The following is a 24048-nucleotide window of genomic DNA, read 5'->3' on the forward strand; positions in this document are numbered from 1 at the left end:
AAGTCAGATTTTCATGATGTTCCCTTTAATAAATCCGGATGTGCCATGCTGGTTGGCCGTTGAATATTGTGAGATAAATCGTAAACACATCAGCCTTTAGTTGATAAGCATTTGGAAAAGTTTTTGAATTATTATAGGTCACACTAAAGTCTGAATTTTTTTGCATCAATATCATTTCACTAAATAGTTTTAACTAGTCTTTGTCATTTTTGGTGTATAAGGTTGAAAACTTTAATGTGATCATGTAAAAAGTTATAGTAGTTTTAACAACCAGAAAGTGTCCAACTCCAAACAACAAAGTAACAATGTCATTTTTGTATACTACTTAAAAGTGTGCTTCTGTTAGTCTATCTTAATTTAACGTAAATGCTTTATGGGGCCACAGTACCCAAAATTCTTTTAAAGGGGGCATATCATGAAAATCTGACTTTTTCTGTGTTTAAGTGCTATAATTGGGTACCCAGTGCATCTACCAACCTAGAAAATGTGAAAAAGATCAAACCAGTTACTTAGTTTTGGTAAATCATTCTCTGCAAGCATGTGAAAAAATAGGTCATTAAAATTTGGCTCCCCTTGTGATGTCAGAAGGGGATAAAACTGCCCTTTAATCTGCACTATCCAATCACGGCACTGCCATTTAGTGCAGAGATCAGCTAATTTGCATTTAAAAGGATACACCCAAAACTACACATTTTTGCTCACACCTACAAATTGGCAATTTTAACATGCTATAATAAATTATCCATATGATATTCTTAAGCTAGAACTTCACACTCTGGGGACACCAAAGATGTAAAAGATTTATTTGACATCTTAAAAAAGAGGCCAATGTATACAAAAGACTTCACACTTGCATGTCTGTTTGCCTGATATTCACACATCTGAGTGCTAAGGGATTCCACTTCCCAAGCGATTCCATAAAAGAAGAAGTGATGACATAACTCATCCAGTGACGCGTAAAACTCCAGATGCCTAAATCTGCAGCCACGTCAACTGTTACCGGGAGAAGCTCGGCCAACATCACGTATGTAGGTCACATTAAAAACACATGCAGGCACACACAGATGCCAGCTATCAAAGACGGCCTGTCTTATATAGCAGACTGAAGTTTACTTCAGTAGAACGGAGCAGTCTCTGATCATCCTGAGGATTATTCCTGTTGACTCATGCTGCTAGTTACATAAGAAGCCCATTTGGATCAAATGAAAAGTTTATTTTGTGACTTAAAGCAAAGTCCTTGTGTATAATCATGATAGGAAAAAAACATTAATAGCCTTAACTCCACTTAAATTGTTTTACTTCAGTTGTTTAATGCACTTAATGTTTCCCCTGTTAGCATCTTTAAGAGTGAGTCGGTACGAATATGGTAATGAAGGGGGATTAGGATGCTGTATGTAGGCGGAGTTTAAAAAACGATGCAAACAGTATTATAATTAACTCCAAAGAGTGGAGCATTATGTTTTTGTAAACTGTGCCTCGGGAATCTCGCAGGGAATAAGGAACAAGATAACAATGTACTTAGCTCAAAGCGTGTTAGACACATTTTTGTGTCACCGACTTCACTGATAGAATGAGAATTTATGTGAGATGTCTATTTGGGTATGTAAATTGTGTGTATATACCAGGGGTAGGCAACGTCGGTCCTGGTGTGCCGATGTCCTGCAAAGTTTAGCTCCAGCTCTAATCAAGCACAACTAAAAACAAATAAAGGTCACCTGAAAATACAGGTAGGCGAGGTTTTATCAGGGTTGGAGCTAAAATCTGCGGGACGTCGGCACTTCAGGATCAACTTTACTGTCGAATGTGTGTATTTGTAGTGCGGTACAGGGACTACACAACATGGTTCTAGTACTGTGTTACTGAAAACTCTCACTAAATGTTGCACATTTGCATCAAGGTTTGCACCAACTGCATTTTGTTTATTAAACTGATAGCTCCCAATACAATTATATGGTAACTTACGGTAGGCAGGTCGGCATGGGTCACTTTGTGTGCTTTCCGTCGAGTGGTTGCTGGACACGGAGGAGACACTGGAGCTTCGGACAAACCCAAATGCAGCAAGACGAGCTGGCGGGAGGCGCGAGTAACCAGGAGGACGCAGGCCAGATTGAGCTGGTTTCGGCAAAAGGGACTTTGCAGCCACTGGTCTTCTCTGATCTGAAAGTGAAGAAGACGATGGTTAGCACTAAAACATGCAAAAGAAAGAAAAAAAGAAACTAAGAAAGAAAAAGAAAAAGAAAGATGCCTATTTTACTTTTTTTTGATGCACAAGCCACCATGGGCGTTAGCTATGCATAATATATTCCTGTTACACCGCTGTGACATAATGAGGCATGGAGAACTTTTCTGCAGGGTACAGGATCATGAATGTAGCATCTGAGACAAAGATCATTTAGAAAACACGAGTAACAAAGAAAGAGTTGCGCCCTGAAATAAACTATTTAAAGCACAGACGTACTGTAGCTTATTCCTGTTAAGAACCAGCCACTAAGACTAGTATAGGTGAATGACATGAACACACTGACCAACCACAGTTTGATTTGTTTTGATGTGGCATTTGGAGCAATCTGAAATAACTTCACAATGATAAACCACTGTGAAAAGATTATTGGTGATAAAAATAATGTATTCACAATGTTTGTCCACCCCCCCCCCCCCAAAAAAAACTATAGCTTATTTAACAGATAAAACAAAGCCAATGGATATATTGTGGATCTACAAACTAAACCCTTTTAAGATTTGCTCTAACTAACCTGGAAATCTTCTTCCCTTAAAAGGGCTCATTATCAGTTCAGTACCTTGTTATCATCCTTTGTTACAAGGAGAACTTTACCAGTTTGCAGCCAACTTCAGCCAACTCTTGGTATTTATGTGTGCAATATGCATCAGACAGAGAGAGAAATGACCGTGGGCGGTTGTGTTGTCTGTGGATGAGACTGACTTGGAAGCGAATCACAGTAGGATGTAAAGAGAACAAGAGAGAGATTGCGCTACTGCGTGGCTTCTCTTCAGTGAGAGGTGAAGATCATAAAGAGGTTTGTTGCTGTCTGCCTCCGGTCGTTCATCACCACATATACCTCTGTAATATTCACACAGAGCCCTATTTCTCATTCTGCTTATCTTCCACTCGGGAGACAGTGGCACTATTTGCTAACTAAATGCAAAGCGTTTTGCTTACATGTGTTGGGACTTAATGGACTCATAAACCTCATTTGTTCACAAAAGGCCTTAATATGAAACTGAACAGGTCATCTATCCATCCTACAGAAGCCCCAAAAATGGTTTTGATGTATAAAATACACTAAGGCCTGAATTAACAGACAAGGCTTAGCTAAAGCCAGGACTAGACCTTAAGATGTTTAAGCATCTTTTATAAACATGACGTTACTGGTGTGTATCTTGAAGCAAATCAATGACACGGGCATATTTTAAGATCTGTCAGTACAAGTTATATACTGTACATAAAAAAGAATTGGGAAAAAATGAAAGTCCAGGCACTCAGTAGGATGCAAAAGTTAAAAAGCCTTTATTATTTTCGAGGGCTAAAACATTAAAACATCGGCCCACTGGCCCAATTCTTTTTTATTAATAATTAACCCTTCCAAGAGCACCAGAGGATACAAGGGATACCAGCAGCGCTCTAGCTCCACTTTGCATAAGCTATAAACAGTTGAGACAACTCAAACATGTGTTTTAGTCTAGGACTAGCATTAAATCTTATCTGTGTTAATATGTGTTAATACCGTGTTAATTTTATTGCATCTACAAACAAATTATACATTTTTCTCACCCTTCACTCTCAGAAATGAAGGAAAATCTGTCATTACACTTTGAAAACGTACTACTTCCCGTAAAGGTACTAAATGTATGGTATATTAGGACCTCTTTATAGGGCACCGTTCCAGTGAGAGTTTTTGTACTTTTATTTCTGAGAGAGTTATGAGCCATTTCTGCAATTACTTTATTTAACTGATCTCAAGGTAATTTTCTGTGGATGCATTTGGTCGGTAACTCTGTTTGCATGTGTCCATTTATTATTCAAGAATCTAAACCTAACAAACTTCTATTTGTAAATTATTTAAACATAATTTGCTTGTGCCAAATTTCTTTCTTTAAAGGACCCAAATATAAAGAATTAATATTTTAAACTGATTTAGCGATCAGTATGTAACTTTAAGGGCCCTATTTTAACAATCTAAGCGCATTGTCTAAAGCGTACAGCGCAACGTCTAAATGGGCGAATCCACTTTTGCTAATTTAACGACGGGAAAAATGGTTTGTGCGCCGAGTGCATGGTCAAAAAAGGTTGGTCCTTTTTTTATGAGTAATGGGAGTATTTTGGGCGTAACGTGCAATAAACCAATGAGAGTCTCAGCTCTCATCCCCTTTAAAAGCCAGTTACTCTGGCGCTATGTCTAATCCCTATTTAGATGACGGACTTTGTAAACTGAAAAACTAAGCAGAGGAAAAAGATCCCCAGTTTAAGATTAATGTTAAATAATTGTGTTGTTTTTCACTTTTTTGTGAAATTGTTTTTTTTTTATTAAAACCTTTAAAACCCGTTTTCTTTTAGTCATGGAAGTAAAAAAGCAGGCTTTTAATTGCTTTAAATGTATGGTTATCCAATATCATCAAAAAAATTATTTACAAGTAAGTTTGAAAAAGTTTAAAAATACTTTATTTGTAACAAACAGGAGATAAAGAATTTACAAATGGCTCTCCGCACGTTTCAGCACTTGGACAGCGTCAGTTTTTTTTAAACATTACTTAGAAATGTTTCTCATCTTACCATATCCACAGGTACAGAGTCATCATATACAATAAATCTGTGAGGTAGCATTTAAAAAAAAAAAACATTTAAAAACGGATGCATTTGTTTAAAGGAAAGCATTTATTTACTTACCAGGCTGCAGGTGAAGCAGCTCTTTACGCCTTCTAACGTCTCATAATTAGTCCTCATTTATGTCCAAGAGACTCAATAATAATTCGATCCTTTAATCTTTCATATTTAAAAGCGTTTTTGTGCTGCTGCGCATTCATGTATGTAATAAGCAAACCCGCGTTGTCGTCCCGTTTATAGGCGCATATTACTAATGCGCTCTTTAAATAACAAAAAACATATTGCGAGGTTTCAGTTGGTCAATGGCGTAGTCTATTTTAGTTGCCTCAAAATAGCAACGCACCAACAATGCGCCTGAACAACCCAGTCTCACCCCATTTCGTCAATATTTGACGACACTTGACCATTCGTCATATGTTGACGTGAAGGGTATACCTTTCGCGTCATTTTTTGACGAACTGGGGACTTCAATACTATTACGTCCGTTGCATTCTCTTTCCTATTTTATTACCATTTGCGCGTCGGTTTAGGGTTAGATTTACATAATGACATCCCTACCCAAACCTAACTCTAACCCCAACGCCAGGTGACAACTGTTTCTAACCCCAACGCCAGGTGACAACTGTTTAATTTCGCGTACACTGTTTAATTTCGCGTACACTGTTTAATTTCGCGTAATCTAACCCTAAACCGACGCGCAAATGGTAATAAAATAGGAAAGAGAATGCAACGGACGTAATAGTATTGAAGTCCCCAGTTCGTCAAAAAATGACGCGAAAGGTATACCCTTCACGTCAACATATGACGAATGGTCAAGTGTCGTCAAATATTGACGAAATGGGGTGAGACTGTGTTAGCCTGAACACACCTCGTTTTCAGACCAGAATGCCCATGGGCGCAAAAGGGGGCGCAAATGCATTTGCTATTTAAACAGCGTGGCGCTAAACGTGAAAATGATAATTGCGCAGGGTGGAAACTAGCAAAAGATACTCGCGTCGCGCATTGCGCTGCATTGCGCCGGGTGTAAGATAGAGCCCTAAATCTTAGGATATCTTCGTTTTTGCATGTCTTGTGACTATTTGTTACATGCATTTTTCATCAGAAGACACGCAAGGATCAATGAGATTAAAAGTTGTCGAAATGCTGCAATGCTGATTTGCATTTTTGCAATAATACACATTTTTTACTAAATAAGCTGACAATATTTATTATTTTCTCTCACAAACATATCATATTGCTTCAGAAGACACATTAATCCACTGGAGTGATTTCATTTTTCATATTTAGGTGAAATATAAAAAATGCCACTTTGACTGCTAATGACATATGTAATGCAATAATTTTTATACATATTTAAGTGTTCTGCAAATACAACACATTCTCGGTCTGATCAATGATAAAGTGTGGTGCTTAAAGGGACACTCAACTTTTTTTGAAAATAGGCTCATTTTCCAGCTCCCCTAGAGTTGAACATTTGATTTTTACCGTTTTGGAATCCATTCAGCCGATCTCCGGGTCTGGCGGTCCCACTTTTAGCAAAGCTTAGCATAATCCATTGAATCTGATTAGACCATTAGCATCGCGCTCAAAATGGCCATAGAGTTTCGATATTTTTCCTATTTTAAACTTGACTCTTCTGTAGTGACATTGCACTGTAACAAATTTCTGTAGTTTTCACAGCATTATTACTGTAAAATGAGCAAATGCTTACTGTAGAACTTGTATACAGCAAGTTGCTGTAGATCTGCAAAGCATCATGGTCTTTTTTCAATGGCGGGTAAATTCTACAGTAAAAATATTTTTTCTGTGAATCACAATACAGCAATTTCTAGAGGATTTTTTTCTTCAGCCAAGGAAAGCTACGAAATTCCACACTTTCATCAGAATTTTTACTTCAGAAAGGTAAATTTGCTAATTTAATTCCAAAGTTTACTCTTGTAAAGTCACCTGTTTGTTCAACTTTAAGAGTGCACTGAGAGAGAGGAGTAATGAGCGGCACACTTCCTAGTAAACCCGTCTCTTGTGTGCATTTTGCAATTTTATTACCACAAATATATATTTCTGCATGATTTCGATATATTTTCTAGTCTGGCAACATTTTATAACGTCATTAGTTTAGAGAAGGATAATAATTTAATAATAATAGTAATTGGCCGTGTTTCAATGCGAAGGCTGCAGCCTCCGGAGGTCGCATTTCTCGGCTGCATACGTCATCAAAACTGTCTTGTTTCAGAATATTAACAATTATAAAGTTGACTGTTATTCTAAGTTAATAGTAAATTGTTTAATATGCTTATGACTTGCGAATCTAATGGTCAGTTAACTTAAATAACCCAGGGTTGATGACGTATGGACCCTGCATATGCGAGTGCGACGACCTCCGCAGGCTGAAACCAGTCTCTCGAGCTGAAAGAAAACAGTGCTGAGGAGATATGAGGTAAGACTTATCCGGCAACATTACATTTATAACGTCTTTAATTTAATTATAGCGTTAGCATTGTGAACCAAAATTAATTTAAAAGTGTGTATTTTTGTATTTATTGGCGCGATATTCGTTTAAATCTCTCGTTTTTTCTCTTTCTCGCTTACGTTGCTGCCTGAGGAAACGGACATAAAGTTAAGCGGGCCGATTCGAAAGAAAACACAGTAACACACATTTTTCATAATTTCACGATTTTTCTGAACTTCATTGGAGGTCAAACTGCAGAAACTATAACGTTAGATTGTTAATAGCCTAATTTGAAGTGTTATACCCGACTTTGGGGAGCATATTGTATAAATATTTGTCTTATCTGGCGACATTACATTTATAACGTCTTTTTTATTTGATTAAAGAGTACCTAACGTTAGCATTGCTGAATTCAAAATAGTTTGAAATTGTGTATATATATTATACTATTATAATATTCTCGCACTGTATTAAGATATTTCGAGATCTTACTCGTTCTTTTATTCACCTCTTTTTTTTCCTTTCAGACTGCAGACAAGAGCCATCGACCATCGTTCCAGGTACATAAGTTACATGAACTGGCATGCATGATGATTTTCAAATGCAAGCAATGTTGTTTATTCTATGATTTATATATATATTAATATATCAAACATGTTAAAGTGCACAGAAACCATGCAACAGGAAGAAGCTGTTTTTCTCTTGGTTGATGCAAGTTATTTTTGTACAGTATTGACACACTTTTTCTCTTATGAATATTGTACTTGTGATTTCTAATCGTTTTTATTTGTTTGTTTATTTTGTGTTACAGGAAACTTCCACCTAAACAGATGCTGAGGCCCAGATTTCCCTGCCAAGCACTCCAAGGCTCATCATGCTCGGTAAGATCCCAGCACTCGACATACACAATAGATGTCAATTTTAAGGGTTACTTCATCTATAAAGCATATTTGTATCGAGTCACTGTGTGGTGTGAACAAAGTTTTATGTCATCTTGCACATACATTCCAAAAATCTCTAGTGGTTATTGATCTAATAGGTAGTTATGTAGGGCTAGTGTTTTCAATAAATTTTGCTTATGTAAAATAGTAAACCATATCAGATTGAATACTGTGCAATGGCAACTTTTATTTAATATTTTTTAGGAGAGTCCATTCTGGGGGCAAAAAATTGATGCTTTCCATCGAGGGCAGAGTTCTCCTCCAATTGAGTGACCGTTGTGATTTCACTTCTGCTCTAGCCATGTATGATGCAGCCACTACATTGGAATTTATCCAGAGGTAAGCACTTTTATATATAGTGTTTTTTATATAGTTTTGACTAGGAATGGGAACAAATATTTGAGTAGTCATTCTTTAACCAACTACCCGATAAGTAAAATACTTTTTAAAGTGTTTATTTTTGTTTATCAACTGTTGTGCTATTGTTAAAGATCAAACGTTTAATTTAACTCACCATGCAAATGGTAGAAAAGCAGCACAGCTAGTCTAATGCAGTGGCGGCCGGTGACTTCTTTTTTCGAGGGCGCACGATGCAAAGTTTGTCACAACATGTATGTAGCCCGTCATGTGTGTGGTTCGTCATTTCAAAATATGTGTTTGGCGCGTCGAGTGAAACAATACTTTTCCATTCACAAATCAACAAATATTTACCATAAATTTCACTGTTGTATCACTAACTGTAAACATGGTATTGTGGCAGAAATGTGGGATATTTATGTATAATTTTATAATAGTATTAAAGGCGGAGTGCACAATGTTTGAAAGCCATTGTTGATATTTGAAATCACCTAAACAAACACGCCCCTACCCCAATAGAATCTGGACCTTCTTTTAAAAGACCCGCCTCACACATACGCAACCCAGCAAGGATGTCGGTTAGTAGACATGCTCCTTACTGCTGATTGGCTTTAAGTGTGTTTTGGTAGTCGGCCCGTCTCCTTTTCCAAAGCGTTTTTCAAACATTATGCACTCCGCCTTTAATGTAGACAGTTATTAAATAATAAATATTAGATTTTACTCCACAAACCACCAACAGAGCATATAAAAAATAAAAATTGTTTATTTAAAGGTGCAGTGTGTAAATTTTAGCGGCATCTAGTGGTGAAGTTGTGAATTGCAACCAACTGCTCAGTCCACTGCTCACCTCTTGCTTTTGAAACACATAGAGAAGCTACGGTAGCTGCCACCGGACAAACATGTCATAGTTGGAGACAACTTAGTAAAAAAGTTTGCCGTTAAGGGCTTCTGTAGAAACATGGCTGCACAAAATGGCGGCTTCCATGTAAGGGGACCCTCTGTGTATGTAGTTAAAACGTCTCATTCTAAGGCAATAAACACATAACGGTTCATTATGAAAGGTCTTTATACACCCCTGATAATTAAGTTTTGTATATTATTTTGCATTTCTGTCAAGAGATCCTTCTTGAAATTACACACCGCACCTTTAAAACACTGTGAAGTAAACTTTTATGTATATGTCATCAACCCATCTGTCTTGCTTATAAACTTTTACATTAATAGTCAATTTCTTTCACTACAGGGTAGAGTCCAGCCCAGGAAGTCAACTAGTTCAGGTCCAGTTTTAAAAGAATAATAGTTCTGAAAAAAAAAAACGTCTTGGAGAAAAACAATATTCAGGTTTGAAATCCTGCTGTAAATGTAAATCATTTAATTTTTATGCATTTGTAATTTACCAGAAACATTTTAATACATATTGATTGTTTTGTGTGTTCAGAAAAGTGTTTTTGTATGAAGTGTTGAAATTAAATGAAATATTCACAGAAAAATGTTAACATATTAAAAAAAATTTATGTGTTCAAAATAGTTTTGAGATGTTCACAGAAAAAATTTAACATGTTGAAAAAAATGTATGCTATGCTATTTTTAATTTATGAATTTTTGTAATTTAAAGTGAGAAAATAAATGGCATTTTTGTGACAAACAGTGTCTTCATTTTACAGTACACAAAATAAATGCAGTAATCCCTATTACAGTAGTAGTTATGAAATACAGTACTGTGATTATTACTGTAAAAGAGTTCACAGTAATTTTAATTTTACTGCAGTTACATTTACAGTAAGAATACTGTGAAATGAAATACAGCAACTTACTAGCTAATTGCTGCCAGCAAGTTACTGTATTTTTCACAGTATTCTTTTTACAGTGTGTGTACTAAGACTGACGGAAAATTAAAAGTTGCGATTTATCTTTATAAAAATATCAAAACTCTTTTGGTCATTTTTGAGCGCAATGCTAATGGTCTAATCAGATTCAATGGATTATGCTAAGCTATGCTAAAATTGGTACCGCCAGACCCGGAGATCGGCTGAATGGATTCCAAAAAGGAAAAATCAGTCGTTTAACTTTAGGGAAGCTGGAAAATGAGCATATTTTCAAAAAAAGTGGAGTGTACCTTTAACAGGTTTTATGTTCTCCAAACAAAACATAAGAGGCACCCAGAGTTCTTTCTGTTTTAATTAATCCAGAAAGCAAAACATTAAAGATACCCATAGTGTGCTGAGCTGTGGCCCATTAGCTGCTTTTACAGCAGGCCTGCATGAATCATTTCAATATCAGTACTTAATAAAGCCCTCGGTTTGAAAGGCTAATGGCTTTTCCTTATCCCCGTGTGCTTATTTCTACACCAGTAAAAGTGACAAAAGTTGTTTACATGTAATTAATGAGAATTATTATGAGTATCAGGACTATTGCCTGTCTTTGGACTGTAGGCCTTTAAGATCAAATATCTTTACAACTGATACCACTGGGACTGAGCCAGAGGCTCCAATAAGATCATGTCATTAATATTTTAAAATATACCAAACGATTTTGACAAACACTGGAAGATGAAAAGAGGGATACAGTAAAATACATGTAAAATATGTAAAGCAGCAGTACTTCTTACAAGAGAAACCAAAATGTACTAGTAGCGTATTCGTAGAGAGTGCATAAATACTATAAATATGATCTACCACAGTCACAGAGCGAATTTAGGGACCAACATCAAGGCTCGCTTTGAACTCCCAGACTCCCCCCGGCATGAGACCGTAATTTGGGGCAGGTGGAAAAATTATCCCCTCCTGCGCTTTGAGATAAAGCACCCCTTCTCCCCCTGTTCCCCATGACAGTGTTATTGGAGCAAAGCGCAGTGCATGCTAAATGACAATCCACGTTTTCTCATTTCCCGTTGTGTTCTCAGACATTTATTAGCTGCACTGTCAGCAGAATGCCTGAGAGAGTCATCCTCCACAAATGAACCAAAACGCAAGCACATACACACTCTGCAAACGCACGCACAGCGCACTTGCATTCATTTATCACTATTCAAACGTGTCTCAGCTCCTATGGTACTATCTGCACTCCCCCCACCCCAAACCCGAGCCATCAAGGTCTTTAATGAAATTGCAGGCAGCGTCTCCTCTGCGTGAGGGTCGTGATCATTAGAGATAAACGTGATCCTGTTCTGCCAGGAGGAGTTTTTTATTCTCTATCAATTTTGCACCATTTCTACCTTTTCATCGGATGAGGGGTCATTTAATAAACATTTCATGTTTTACACCATCAGTTTCAATTTTTTACCTCTATTTTATATTATATTATTTAAAGTTTAAAGCCAGAAAAGAGCCATTTCTGCTGTGTTTAGGGAATAAATAAAGTAAATGATCATGAAGTTTGTGCCTATTATGAGTTGATGCTGAGGAATTCAATGATTTCGCACTGTGTTAAAATGCATGAATACATTAGAAGAGCTCTCATATCAAGGCCTCATTGGTGCGAAGATAAACACTTTACAGTTTTATTGAATAAGAAAAATGCAAACAAATTGTTTTTCAAATGAATTAAGCTAAATGTATATTGCATCTATACTGGGCTGAATGCACAAATGACTCTCCTGCTCTCTATTGGCACAAAGCTGTTTTTAATAATGCTATATAATCATTTAACAAAACTATCAGATATATTCTGTTACACTGTCAGAAATAAAATGGTCAAAAAAAATTCCCAAGTCGTCACTGTCACAGTACCCTTATATTTACCATTTATGTACATGAATGTATACATTTGATTATGAAATGTATATTTGAGGTACTAAAATGTACCTTTGAGGTACTAATATGCACTCTGTAGTATATGTAGGATATGTACCCATGAGGTAATAATAAATACAAACTTTTTCGGTAAAATTTTAGCTCCCCAGTGACAGCTAGAGACCATTGTGCAATGTTCGTTAAAGCATTTAAAAAACTTTATTTATAGTGTCTGTTACACAATGTATTACAGTGTTATTAAAGTACTGAGTAATACAAAGCAACAACATGTTCTAAGGGTTAAGTACGCTGTGAAATAAAGTGTTACCAAAATTTAAAGAGCACCTATTTCATTGCTAAGAAACAATGTAATTTTGTGTATTTGTTCGCGTGGTTTATGATTAAAAAACATTATTTTCCACATACCATACTTTTTTGTAGCTCCAGATTTCACTCTCTTCATGAAAGTGTCCCTGATTGGCCAGCTAATCTGTAGGTTGTGATTGGCCTGAATATCGCGGAAATGTGACGCTCCTTACCATGCTTGAAAGATTCGCGCACAATGCAATGCTAATAGGAGTTAACTTACAGGCTGTGAGTCCAAAGCGGGAGGAATTATGATAATGTCGGTCTTGTCTACATCACCAATCCCAGGAAGTAAACTGTTGCCTACAATCTGTGTTTGTTGTAGTCCACGATTTTTTTTCCAGTTTGAGACGAAAACTCGCGTCATCTTTTACTTTGGGGTATGTACCTTTTGCATATCGTTAACATGTACTTATGCACACTTGCACACAAAGGAAATGTAAAAACGTGAATCGGACAATAGGTGCTCTTTAAGAATTTATTTATAAGTGTAATTGAATGTATCACAATTAATTGGGTTAACAATTGTTTATTGTTTGCTCAATTTTATTTCTCTTAGAGAATTTTCGATGAAACATATGAGATCAAATTTATTCCTTAATGATAAGTAACCATGTTCTCTAGATATCTATTTACCTAACATCAGTATCCTTACAACAGCAGAGAACTTATCAGAATGATCATGTTCTAGAAACCACTTGTGACCACGCACAGTCAGGCGCAGATATCGGCATGACTCAAGTGTTAATTGCTTTGCACTTCAAAGCATTGCAAACAGCCAAACAGCAAGAAATCGGCATCAATATGCATTAATGGAGACTGCCATTGCAGTAAGATAACAGCGTGCAGATAGACAGATCCCCTCTGGATAAAACACTGAGGACAATCGACACCAATGCCAGTGAGTTTAAAATGAAATAATTCATATCTTCACCTTGGCAGGCAAAGTTGTCGGAAATTGACTGCGCTTGAGGAACAGTGGGGAATTTTTAAGCTCAAACAGATCCCCCTGATGGCACAAATGAATGTGAATTTTATTTATATTTAAGTGAACACCAGGAGGTAGTGTGTATTTTACGCTGACTAAAGGCTGAGATGAGTTTATCTGTAACAATTACAAATGCATAGCTGACAGGGATGAGACAACTTGCATATTTCGTTCTTTTCCTTGCCTGTGCTTAAATTTATTCATCTCAAAATACCCCAGAGTCACCACTGCCTGTAGGATGAAACCTTGGTGTTTATATCAGTCAAGTACTATTTACTACACAGTTTTGCAAGCTTCTGAACTTCCACTAGGGTGGCATTTGAATCATTCAATTCCACGGCTAAAAATGTGACTGTGAGATTTATTTAAACTATGCAAAGTGAAACACCAATCTCACCTTGAGGTTCCTGAGGGATTTGAGTGGTCGGGTTGACAGCCTGCATTGGTTGGCTGAAAGCCAATGGTGACTTTGGGTGACCTGTCAGGACCATCCTATTTTTGGCAGCTGCAGGAGTCCTGTTTACAGCGCCAACGCCAAGTTGAGGTCTTAGGCCCCGTGGAGAACGATAAAGACTGCCTGTATCCTGTGATGGTACAGTGGATCCTGATGTGTCCTCAGCTCCAGACACCGGAGACCCAAACGCGACAGGAGATCTGCTGACCTATTTAGGCAAAAAAAAACATTAACACTAATTCAGCTGCAGATAAATAAAGCATTTGGTTAAATCTTCCTTACCACTGCAGAGATGGGTTTGTTGACAGTTCCATAGAAGGTATCGGCCCTGGCTGTCATTTTGTGGGGCAAGGTGCTGCTGCTGGGTGGTTTAATCCCAGACACCATTAGTCCAGGCGAGAAGAACCTAACTTTTTGTATCTCTTGACGATATTTGTCATAGAGCAAGTTTGAGGCACTCAGCACAGAGGCATCCCCTTGATCTCCTGTTCTAGGTTTGGATTGAGTCCCACTATAAGTTGTGAGGTTTGTAGATAAGGGCGACACCTCGTAATTTCCGTCAAGGGGCTGAGGTTTCACCTGCGGGGTCTTCCGAATATACGTGATGATTTTGGGGCGAACGCTTTTCGGCTTAACTAAACACTTGGATGGAGGGGAGCTCTCTGTTGGAGCCTGATCTGGAAGAGGTTTATGGATGCTTGTGTTGATTGTAGTTTTGACCGGGGTTCTTAAACCAGAGCTGTACCCCTGTGATACACCGTAACCTAACTGAGGAGCTCGAGAAGGTAAAGTCTTGATGGGTGAAGGCAAAGGTTGTCTTTGAGGTGACACAGTGGTCCTGGGTGACGGAGGAGTCGACGGTCTCGTCGGACTGCTGTAGGTCCGCCGACTAAAGTGAGTCTTCCTCTCCAGGCTCGAAGGACTTGTAGCACGATCTGCTGAGCTCTGCCTCTTTAAACGTTGTGTCTCTCCTTTCAAGGTCTGGTTTGGAAGCATCTCTGAGCACATGCTGGGAGACTTACTATTCAGTTCTGCAGTTTGCTGATGGCTGTGAACCATCTCTGAGGTGTTTGAAGGCTGATGCCCTCCCTGGATGTCTGTGGTGACAAATCCTGAGGTTTCCGATTTTTCTGTATCAGTAGTAAGAGGACGGACTAGTTGCCTACAAGAAGGTAGCACTCTCACCATACCTTTCGTCAATTCGGATGAAGTCCTTTTCCCCTGGTTCTGATCTGCATTCATAGTGAGTTTTTGTACTTTCATACCTCCATGTGAAGGATACCCCACACTTGGAGTGATTAGCTTACTTCTGTCACATTGTGGTTCCTGAGGCAGTGTGGTAGAGTTGTGGTTTTGGTCCAAATCCCTGGGAAGCTCCTTGTTTCTGTCTGAGTGGATGTAGGACTCAGTAGTGGCTGGTTGCTGGTTCTTGCCTTTGACTGAGGTAGACTTGGTAAGCTGGGAAGAGAGAGGTTGTGTGCGACCTGCACTATCCAGAGCGCTGGCTAAACTTCCACTGAGGCTAGTAACTACAGAAAGAGAAGATGAAAACACATTGCTTTCAGAACCACTCCTCGTCTCTCTCAGGGTCCTATATCCCCCAGAACGAGAGCTTGAGGTCCTGAGGTCAAGAGGTTGACTGTTTTCATTTGCACCTCCGTCCGCACTATGATTCTCATTGTGGTCTTTCCAAGCGGATCTAACAGAAGAGCTTATGGTTGAAGATGTCGACGTTCTGTCACAATAGTTCTTTGATACCATCTTGTTCTTCTCACTCTGAACCCCACATTCTTTATCCGGAGTGAGTGTTTCTTGACCCTCCAGAAGTTCAAACTCTTCCAGCTCGGGGTCCTCACTCCGAGAATGTGTTCCCCAGATGATGATCCTCTCCTGGGTATGCTCTCTGCCATTTGAATAAATTTCTTCCTTAGATATTTGGTTAGCATTGGCATCTCCCCCTATTTCTAGAAAAGTCTGCGTATCATTGTCCTTTATTTCTTCTTCTTGGTTGTCTTCAGCAGCTCGTATCCCTCTTTGCCTGCTCATGTTGTATCAGCCAAAGCCTCAGTATCAAAAGCTCCACAGAAGTGCTGGATCCATCAAATGTTTTGTTTCATTCTTTTGTCACTACAGCAGGCCTTTAAAGTTGTCAGTTCGGATGGAGTCTCACATGTCTTCCACTTCTTCTCCAAAATACTACCAAAAGAACAAAGAGCCGTTTTGGTCACTTGTTAAAAGTGCAGTGCGCTTGATGGCATGATATCCACAGTGAGGACCCTAAAATGCCTTGATTATTCACCTGATGCCAACCCTGCATAGAAAAAAGAAATTGTGTTAGCAGTGCAGAGGCTGGTTCAGCAAAAACTATCCCCAAAATCCTAGATAGGCAGCTTAGTTTACAACACAGCATATTAGATCTGCATTTATGTAGATGAAAATGTTGGGTGAAAATTACTAGCTTACACAAAGAAAAATGTCATGCTTATCTGAGATAAGCAACAAAATTCCAGAAGCTTTAAAAATCTGTTTATAAAGCTGTTTAATGTTTCATTGAATATAAAACAGCTTAAGGAAATGCAATACATTCTGTAAACATTTAGACTTGACTGAACAATGTAATATAATGAAGAAAACTTTATTCATTTTACCCAGGAATGATTGCAAAACAAAAAGAAAGAGTATATTTGGCGTAGTTTTCATCTAGAGTTAATATCAGCTAGGAAAAATAAAGGACTATGTTCTCTAGTTTCTTCACCTGGTTGATGGTCTTAAAGGGATAGTTCGGCCAAAAAATATATTAAACCCACGATTTACTCACCCCAAGCTGTCTGAGATGCATATATCCATAGTTTTTCAGACAAACATGTTTTTAGTTATTTTAGAAAATGTTTTAGTTCTTTCAGTTAATCAAATGTAAAGTTACAGGCTCCACGTCCTTCAAGTCCAAAAATATGCATCCATCCTTCACAAAAGAAATCCAAACGGCTTCAAGATGATAAACAAATGCCTTCTGAGGGTAATCTGCACCGTTTTGTTGTCCATATATCCATATTTAAAACATTATAAACGAAAATAACTAGCTTCTGGTAACGCCGCCATCTTAGAGAGAGTATCAGCATAGTGTACGCACTTTTCTTAGTGACGAATGACAAATTCGGAGGGCGGGGGCACAGAGCAGCAGCACAGAACCCTTCATAAACTGCAAACGCTCTCATCTTGAATGCGGACGCGACTAAGATGGCGGCGTAACCAGAAGCTAGTTATTTTCGTTTATAAAGTTTTAAATGGGAATATTTCTACATCAAAACAGAGCGGAATACCCTCAGAAGGCCTTTGTTTATCATCATGGAGCCGTTTGGATTTATTTTGTGAAGAATGGATGCACATTTTTTGGACTTGAAGGACGTGGACCACGTAACTTTACATTTGATTAATTGAAATACCTAAAACATTTTCTAAATAACTGAAAATGTGTTCATCTGAAAAACGATGGACATATGCATCTCGGACAGCTTGGGGGTGAGTAAATCGTTAGTTTAATATCATTTTTGGCCTAACTATCCCTTTAATGTAACATGAAAAGAAACATGTATGTATATATGCATAAACAACCATACAGTCACTATGCCCAACTGTGGGTGGTAAATTTTCTTCACCTTTCTGAGCCACAAATGCATAAGCCTACATAATGAATAGCATGTCTATGGTGACTAACAAAACAGCTTTTGTATTTCTCAGACATCTTTGGCTCACTCTTGTAAAGACAGATGGCAGAACCTCCTCCTCTATAGTAATTAATTTTTCAAATCTCCATTGGTGAGAATTATGTATGGCCAAATCAGGAAACCAATTTGCATAAATGAGGACCGATGTGCGAGGTGAGAAGAGATGTGTGCTGGAATCTCCCTCTGCAGGTTTGCCCAACAAAAAAAAATAAAAATCGAAAAAAGCAAAAAGCGGTAAGGAAGATTGTAAAATGTTCTGTAATTTACAACACCGCTCACCTGGGACAAAAACCTCACAACCGTTAAACAAATGTGCTTTGTTGTTACATCTTTATTAAACACTGACACAAACAACAGCTGCCTGCTTAGTATTATGTTTTGGGCAATGATACAGTTTCTATCCTGTCCCCCTATAGAGAAAAGGTCCGACGCAGAGAAAAGAACAAAGCAAGGTCGGTTTGACATTTTCCCAGTATGGATAAAGGGGGTTGGGGTCCGTCCATGTGCTGACTGGGTAGATCATGTGGGTGGGTTGACAGTGACTTAGGTGGGCTTAAATCAATCTCAAAATGGAGATTTAAGGAAGGGGGTTGGGTTTTTTACAAGACTCGATTCACACATCGACTTTAATGATTTTTGCTTCCGCTCACTGAGTTAACAGGAAGGAGTAACCCTCTGTGGATTCACCGGTGACCACTAAATCACTTCAACCGTCAAGTGTAAGATACAAGTGTGTTTGTGCAGGAAATCAGAATGGGGAGAAGTTATCGCAATCCGTAACACAGCCTATTAAATGGGCAACAATCCGGGAATGAGCATATTGACGTGGTGGCAACAGACTGTCACATAGTTCCACCCACAATACTGCAGACTGATGAAGTGTTAAAATCTCCCACCTACACTCTCACTCGCAAATTAAGACTGATATCAAGGTACACCATGCAGACTGAATCTCATAATAACGCCATACATATATGTACATAAATAAAAGCAATATTGACACAAGGTATCAGCGGGGAGCTAATCTGAAACCCCGGGACAAGCAATCAAGCTTTTATCAGAGAGATGATGTGTTAGTGCTTAGCTTGTGTGGCAATCTGAACAGTGTTGCTAAAATAAAGCCCTGTTTATATTGAACACAGCATCAGCAATGTTATATCTTGAAATATGTTTGTACTTGTACCGTTATTTAGTGTCATTAGCTGTTAATAATGTTTATCTAGGCAGAAAATAATTATTTTTTAATATAAATTGTCCACTCTATATGAGTTTACAATGTACTGCACAGGTGATTTTTGAACATACCATGTACAATGGGAGTTCAATGATTTTCTTTATCACTTTGGAGTATGTAACACAGTTTATATTTCTGTCGTGCAGAGGACCCATACGCCAAAAATAAATTTCTCTGGCCCAAAATATATTTTAAATATATGCTAAATTTTGTAGAAAGTAATGCTCAGTTGAATATATTTTTGAATTTAGAAATATATTTAGTTTTAACCTTCATATATCAGCGTATATTTCAAAATGTATTTCTAATTTTACATCACCATTTTTATGGCAAAAATTTATTATTTACAAAAAATTCTACAAATAAATAAATATATGCTAAATAGAAGTCAATTTTATAAAGTATATTTTTTAAGTTGAAACTTTATTTAATTTTAACCTTTTTAACTCTTTAGCCGCCATTGAAGAGTTATCTCGTCATTCAAGAGAAAACGCTTACCTGCCAATGATGAGTATTTCTGGCTTTCCGTGATACCGCTATTATCTACCAGGTGGCGCTCTTCCGCAACTTATAAAACCCGGAAGTGTTGCCCTTCTCAACCCTGGTCCTCAAGGACCCCCTTACAGAATGTTTTCGATGTCTCCTTAATTAACACACCTGATTTAATTTATTAGCTTGATAGGGAGACATTCTGGAAGGAGGGTGATGAGTTGGTTCAGGTGATTAAAATGAGGAGACATCTAAAACTTTCTGGAAGGGGGTCCTTGGGGACCAGGGTTGAGAAACATTGCCCTAGGGCATTTCCATGTATGTTTTGAGGATCGCTTAGAATCTGATCTCTATCAAAAGTCTTTCACAAAAATAAAATTAGGTGTTTTTGAAGAAACCTACCCATATCTGAGAGGTGATAAAAAGAGAAGTAATGAAGGTAGGATGAAATGTTTTTATTTTTTTGTTTGAACGCAGAGGGTCTGTTCTTTCATTTGATATATTGTATGTTTATGTAGAATATTTAAAGAAAAACATTTTCTGGAAGGTATTAAACTTTTGTGAAAATCATAAAAAAATGCTGGCGCTGGCTGGCAACTTTTTTTAAATGCTGGCGACGAGTTAAAACTGTTTACAGGTTCGTAACAAAAACAATTTTTATCTTTGTTTTTCTTTTGATTATATTTCCTTGGATTAAAATATATAAAGGGCTAAATATATATATATAATACTTTAAAATGTATTTATTTATTTTTATAAAGCAATACTTTATGTACCATGACCCATACAGCAAAAAATATATCTTTGAATATATTTTAAATTATACAAAAAATTGGCAAAAATAAATGGGTGAAAAGTATATTTTTGTAAACATATTACAAAATCTATTTCAGAAAATATATATTTTTTGCTATTTTTTGTATATTTTGAAATATATTTGAAAATATTTTTTTCCTGTATGGGTCATGGTACATAAAGTAATGATATACCAACAGTATCATGTACAGTTTTTGCAAGGGAATACACAACTCTTTAGCTTTGTGTACTTATCATCTGAAAAACCGGGGAATATACAGAATGGCAGATGGGGCAATGCCTCAGGCTGTCTTGACTCTAAGGCCAGGTCAACATGAGCTGGGAATGATAAGTTTACCCTGAAACTCTGTTCTAGTTAAACATACTCAGCCTCCGAGCTGCTAAGAAACTCTTGGGTGCTTGTTTCTCTCTAGTTCACACAAAATGTCCAAACGGTTCAAGCAGAGCTAGCCTGCAGCGGGAGGTTCCTGAAACAAATCACGCACAACATGATTTCCACAAGTAGGGCATATTCCTGGATCAAGATCCTTGTTCAGTCCTAGGCCAACTTTTCTGTCAACCAACCACAGCCTTAACACACCACAGACCAGCTACACACTAAAAATGCTGTTGTTGTATCAAACCCAACTTCTATGTGCACAACAATAATTTATTGGTGCATTGTGTAACTTTTTGACAGAAATGCAATATAATATACATAACTATATTATCAGTGATGTATAAAAACCTTAGAATGAGCTGTTTTTATCAACATACACCGCGGGTCCCCTAACATGGAAGTCGCCATTTCACACCACCACGTCATAGCCTGTTTCCAGAAATATATCAAATCCAGGGGCGGACTTACCATTAGGCAAAGGTCGGCAGTTGCCTTGGGCCCCGCCTTACCAAGGGGCCCCAAAATGCAGGGGTGTACTTGGTGAGCTGCCACTTTTTGCCCCTGCTTATCATCAAGATTCCCAGAAAACTATCATAATTTTGTTTAATTACGAATTCTATTTAAACATCTTTTGTGTTTTTCAGTATATTCCCATAAAAGGTTTGAACGTTATTATTACATCTGCATGAATGCGCCCCCCATTATAGTTTAGAGTGGATCATTCCATGCACTACCGGATATATCGGCGCGTAGCTCAAATCAACAAAGCGAGCAGAGCTGCAGGCAGCAGCGAGTGAGTTTGATACATTAAAGAGCGAAGCTGCAAGGAAATAAACTAAGAGTGAAACGTAGCTACACCAATGGAGCAGAAAAGATGATTCACACAAAAATGTGGCAAAAGTCTCCGCTTTTCTCCACACAAACACTGCCACGGTCTGTGCTGCTTTCAGCAACCTCTTTTCCGTCAGACACAGCTCTCTCTCGGCCACGGACACTGATAGTCTGCCGGTAAGTATGCTCCGCAAATAACACAGGATCTACAGTTTATATAATATTAGCGTGTAATCTCAGGTACAGTAAGCTTTAGTCCGCCGAAATGTCTGCCAAGCACCACTAAAGATTGTAATTCATCCCCAATCTGCACACAAATTCGTGATCGCTTTAGTCTCATTTAAATCTCATATGAAAACGGGAGCATGCTTCGGCTTTGCCCTGCATATCACTAGCGAACATCAAAGTACAAGATGTGTACATAGATGACATCTGTATAGTTCAATAATATAAAAACTGTTTACCTAATGTAATGCAGAAGCAATACATGACACTTTACCATCCATATAGAAAGTCAAATTTCACCCCTTGTTTATCTTATTTCGAGTTCTTAACACCTATGATTGCATTATTTTAAAACCATATTATGTTTCTTCTCATCATATTATGTTCATTTGAATACAAAGTATTTTAATTTAAAATATATTTTGTATGTAATGTGGCATTAAATGAAAATGTATTAAAGAAATTAAGTACACAAAGTAAAATAAAAAGTACATAATTGTTATACACGTCTTTTTTACTATGTAGTACTGCGGTTAGTATAAAATCCAATCATATTATCAAACAGTATTAATCTCAACCTCATTGGGGGCTGAAACTTATGTAACTCAGAGGAAAAAAGAGATAGCGATGAAAAAGAGAAAAATACAGTAAAGGGTGCATAAAGGGTGCATAGTTAGGGCCCCGACAAATGGTTCGCCTTGAGCCCCCAAATCACTAAATCCGCCCCTGATCAAATCCATATGGCTTGCAGCTGGAAAGCTGCTATATAACACCCATAACATGACTGGCATTCTCACCCTTGTCTGTCTGTATTGTCAGATCTGATTAGAGTGTTTTTGATGTTGTTAATTGGCTAGCACAACACCCTTGATCAGAACGTATGTGCAAGGGCGTGAATTCATGTTCGCAAATAAATCAAGCCAACGCTGAGAGCTCAATCTCTAAGTACCAAAGGCAAGAGAAACAAGCTATTATAAATGTCTTGTTATTGTTCTCCAGTCCTGCATGCTCATTAACCATCTGGAGAAATAACTCTACATATTCACTTACTGTACTTCATTTTCTGCTAATGGGGTTTGTTTGTTTAAAAAACATACAATAGCTATGCGACACATTAGCATAGAGAGAAAAGCTTTTTACTAATGAAAGTTTGTTTTGCAATCTTTGACACAAATGCTTAGTAAAATATTTTTTATTCATTAAATGCCATCCTTCCACTGAGTCCCTTTAAAGAAAGACATCCCAATTGGTGGCCATATTTGCAATGCTTTTATGCAGCTTTTCAAGTCCTATCTTCTTGACTGCTTGAAAGCCAATCTGTCCAAAATCACTTGCACTGTAAAATGTTAGATCAAATTTGACATTTTAAGTTGAAAAAAAGTGTTACCAATTGAAAGTAATATTTTAAGTTGTTTCAACTTCTTGCAGTGTGCTTAGGTGACAATAAAAACATATTTACGCTGGACTATAAACTTATATCGACTGTATAGTTTGATTTCTTAAGCTTAAACTGTTTTAAAAAACACTTTTCCAGGTTGTGACACCAACGATTGGCTTTTTCTATTGGCTATTTCTGCGGGAATTCTTTCATTATAGCGGTCATATTGAAAGTTGCTTTTCCCCAATTCATAGTAATAGACCTGTGGTGTCTTTTTAATGCCTATAGTCTTTGAATACATTCCCTGTAAACATCAACATAACATTAGTAATGTTCCATCCAAAGTTGCACATTAAACTTATGCGCATATTTGGAATATCGCATTAAACATTTGCTAATGAAGCATGCGTTTCCATGCAGTGAGCTGAAGAGAGCAAAATTGTCACTTCCTGATAAACTAGTGCTATATGTCTTTAAAAATGCATAAAGCCGCTTTATTCAGTGTTTGAATTAAGGGGGGGCCGGGGTGGTCCCAGACCTCCGATAAGCAATGAGGGACCCCCTATAAAGCACAAAAATATAAACTAGGGAGGTCCTCTGGATTTTATTAAAACTGAAATACTAACATAACATGAATTTACAATTCTCCTGCTGCGCTACCACAAAGAGATACTGTCCATTATTTGTCCCAATTTTGCAATAAACTAATCCAAAAGATTTCTGTCTGAAATAAATGTAAACTCTCAATTGTGCCTCTTGCTGTTTTCTTAATCTTTCTCAAACGATTATTTCACACGTTGAGGGGGAAAATGGTTAGAGTTCGAGTTAAGGAAAATTTGGGGTTT

General features: G+C 37.6%; 1 protein-coding gene across 2 annotated transcripts in view; it reads right to left on the reverse strand.

The window, feature by feature from the left end:
- The window catches only part of mtus2a (microtubule associated tumor suppressor candidate 2a), a 93918-nt gene that overhangs the window by 31887 nt on the left and 37983 nt on the right, over positions 1–24048 (reverse strand). For both annotated transcript variants that reach the window (XM_065290686.2, XM_065290685.2), the window contains exons 2-4: positions 14409–16437; positions 14070–14334; positions 1963–2157 (exon numbers count right to left, since the gene is read on the reverse strand). In XM_065290686.2, the coding sequence (XP_065146758.1) occupies positions 1963–2157; positions 14070–14334; positions 14409–16172 (2224 nt within the window). In that variant the 5' untranslated portion in view covers positions 16173–16437. The remainder of the gene's footprint in view (positions 1–1962; positions 2158–14069; positions 14335–14408; positions 16438–24048) is intronic.

Source organism: Paramisgurnus dabryanus, chromosome 10 (assembly GCF_030506205.2).
Source record: "Paramisgurnus dabryanus chromosome 10, PD_genome_1.1, whole genome shotgun sequence".
Lineage (NCBI taxonomy): Eukaryota > Metazoa > Chordata > Actinopteri > Cypriniformes > Cobitidae > Paramisgurnus > Paramisgurnus dabryanus.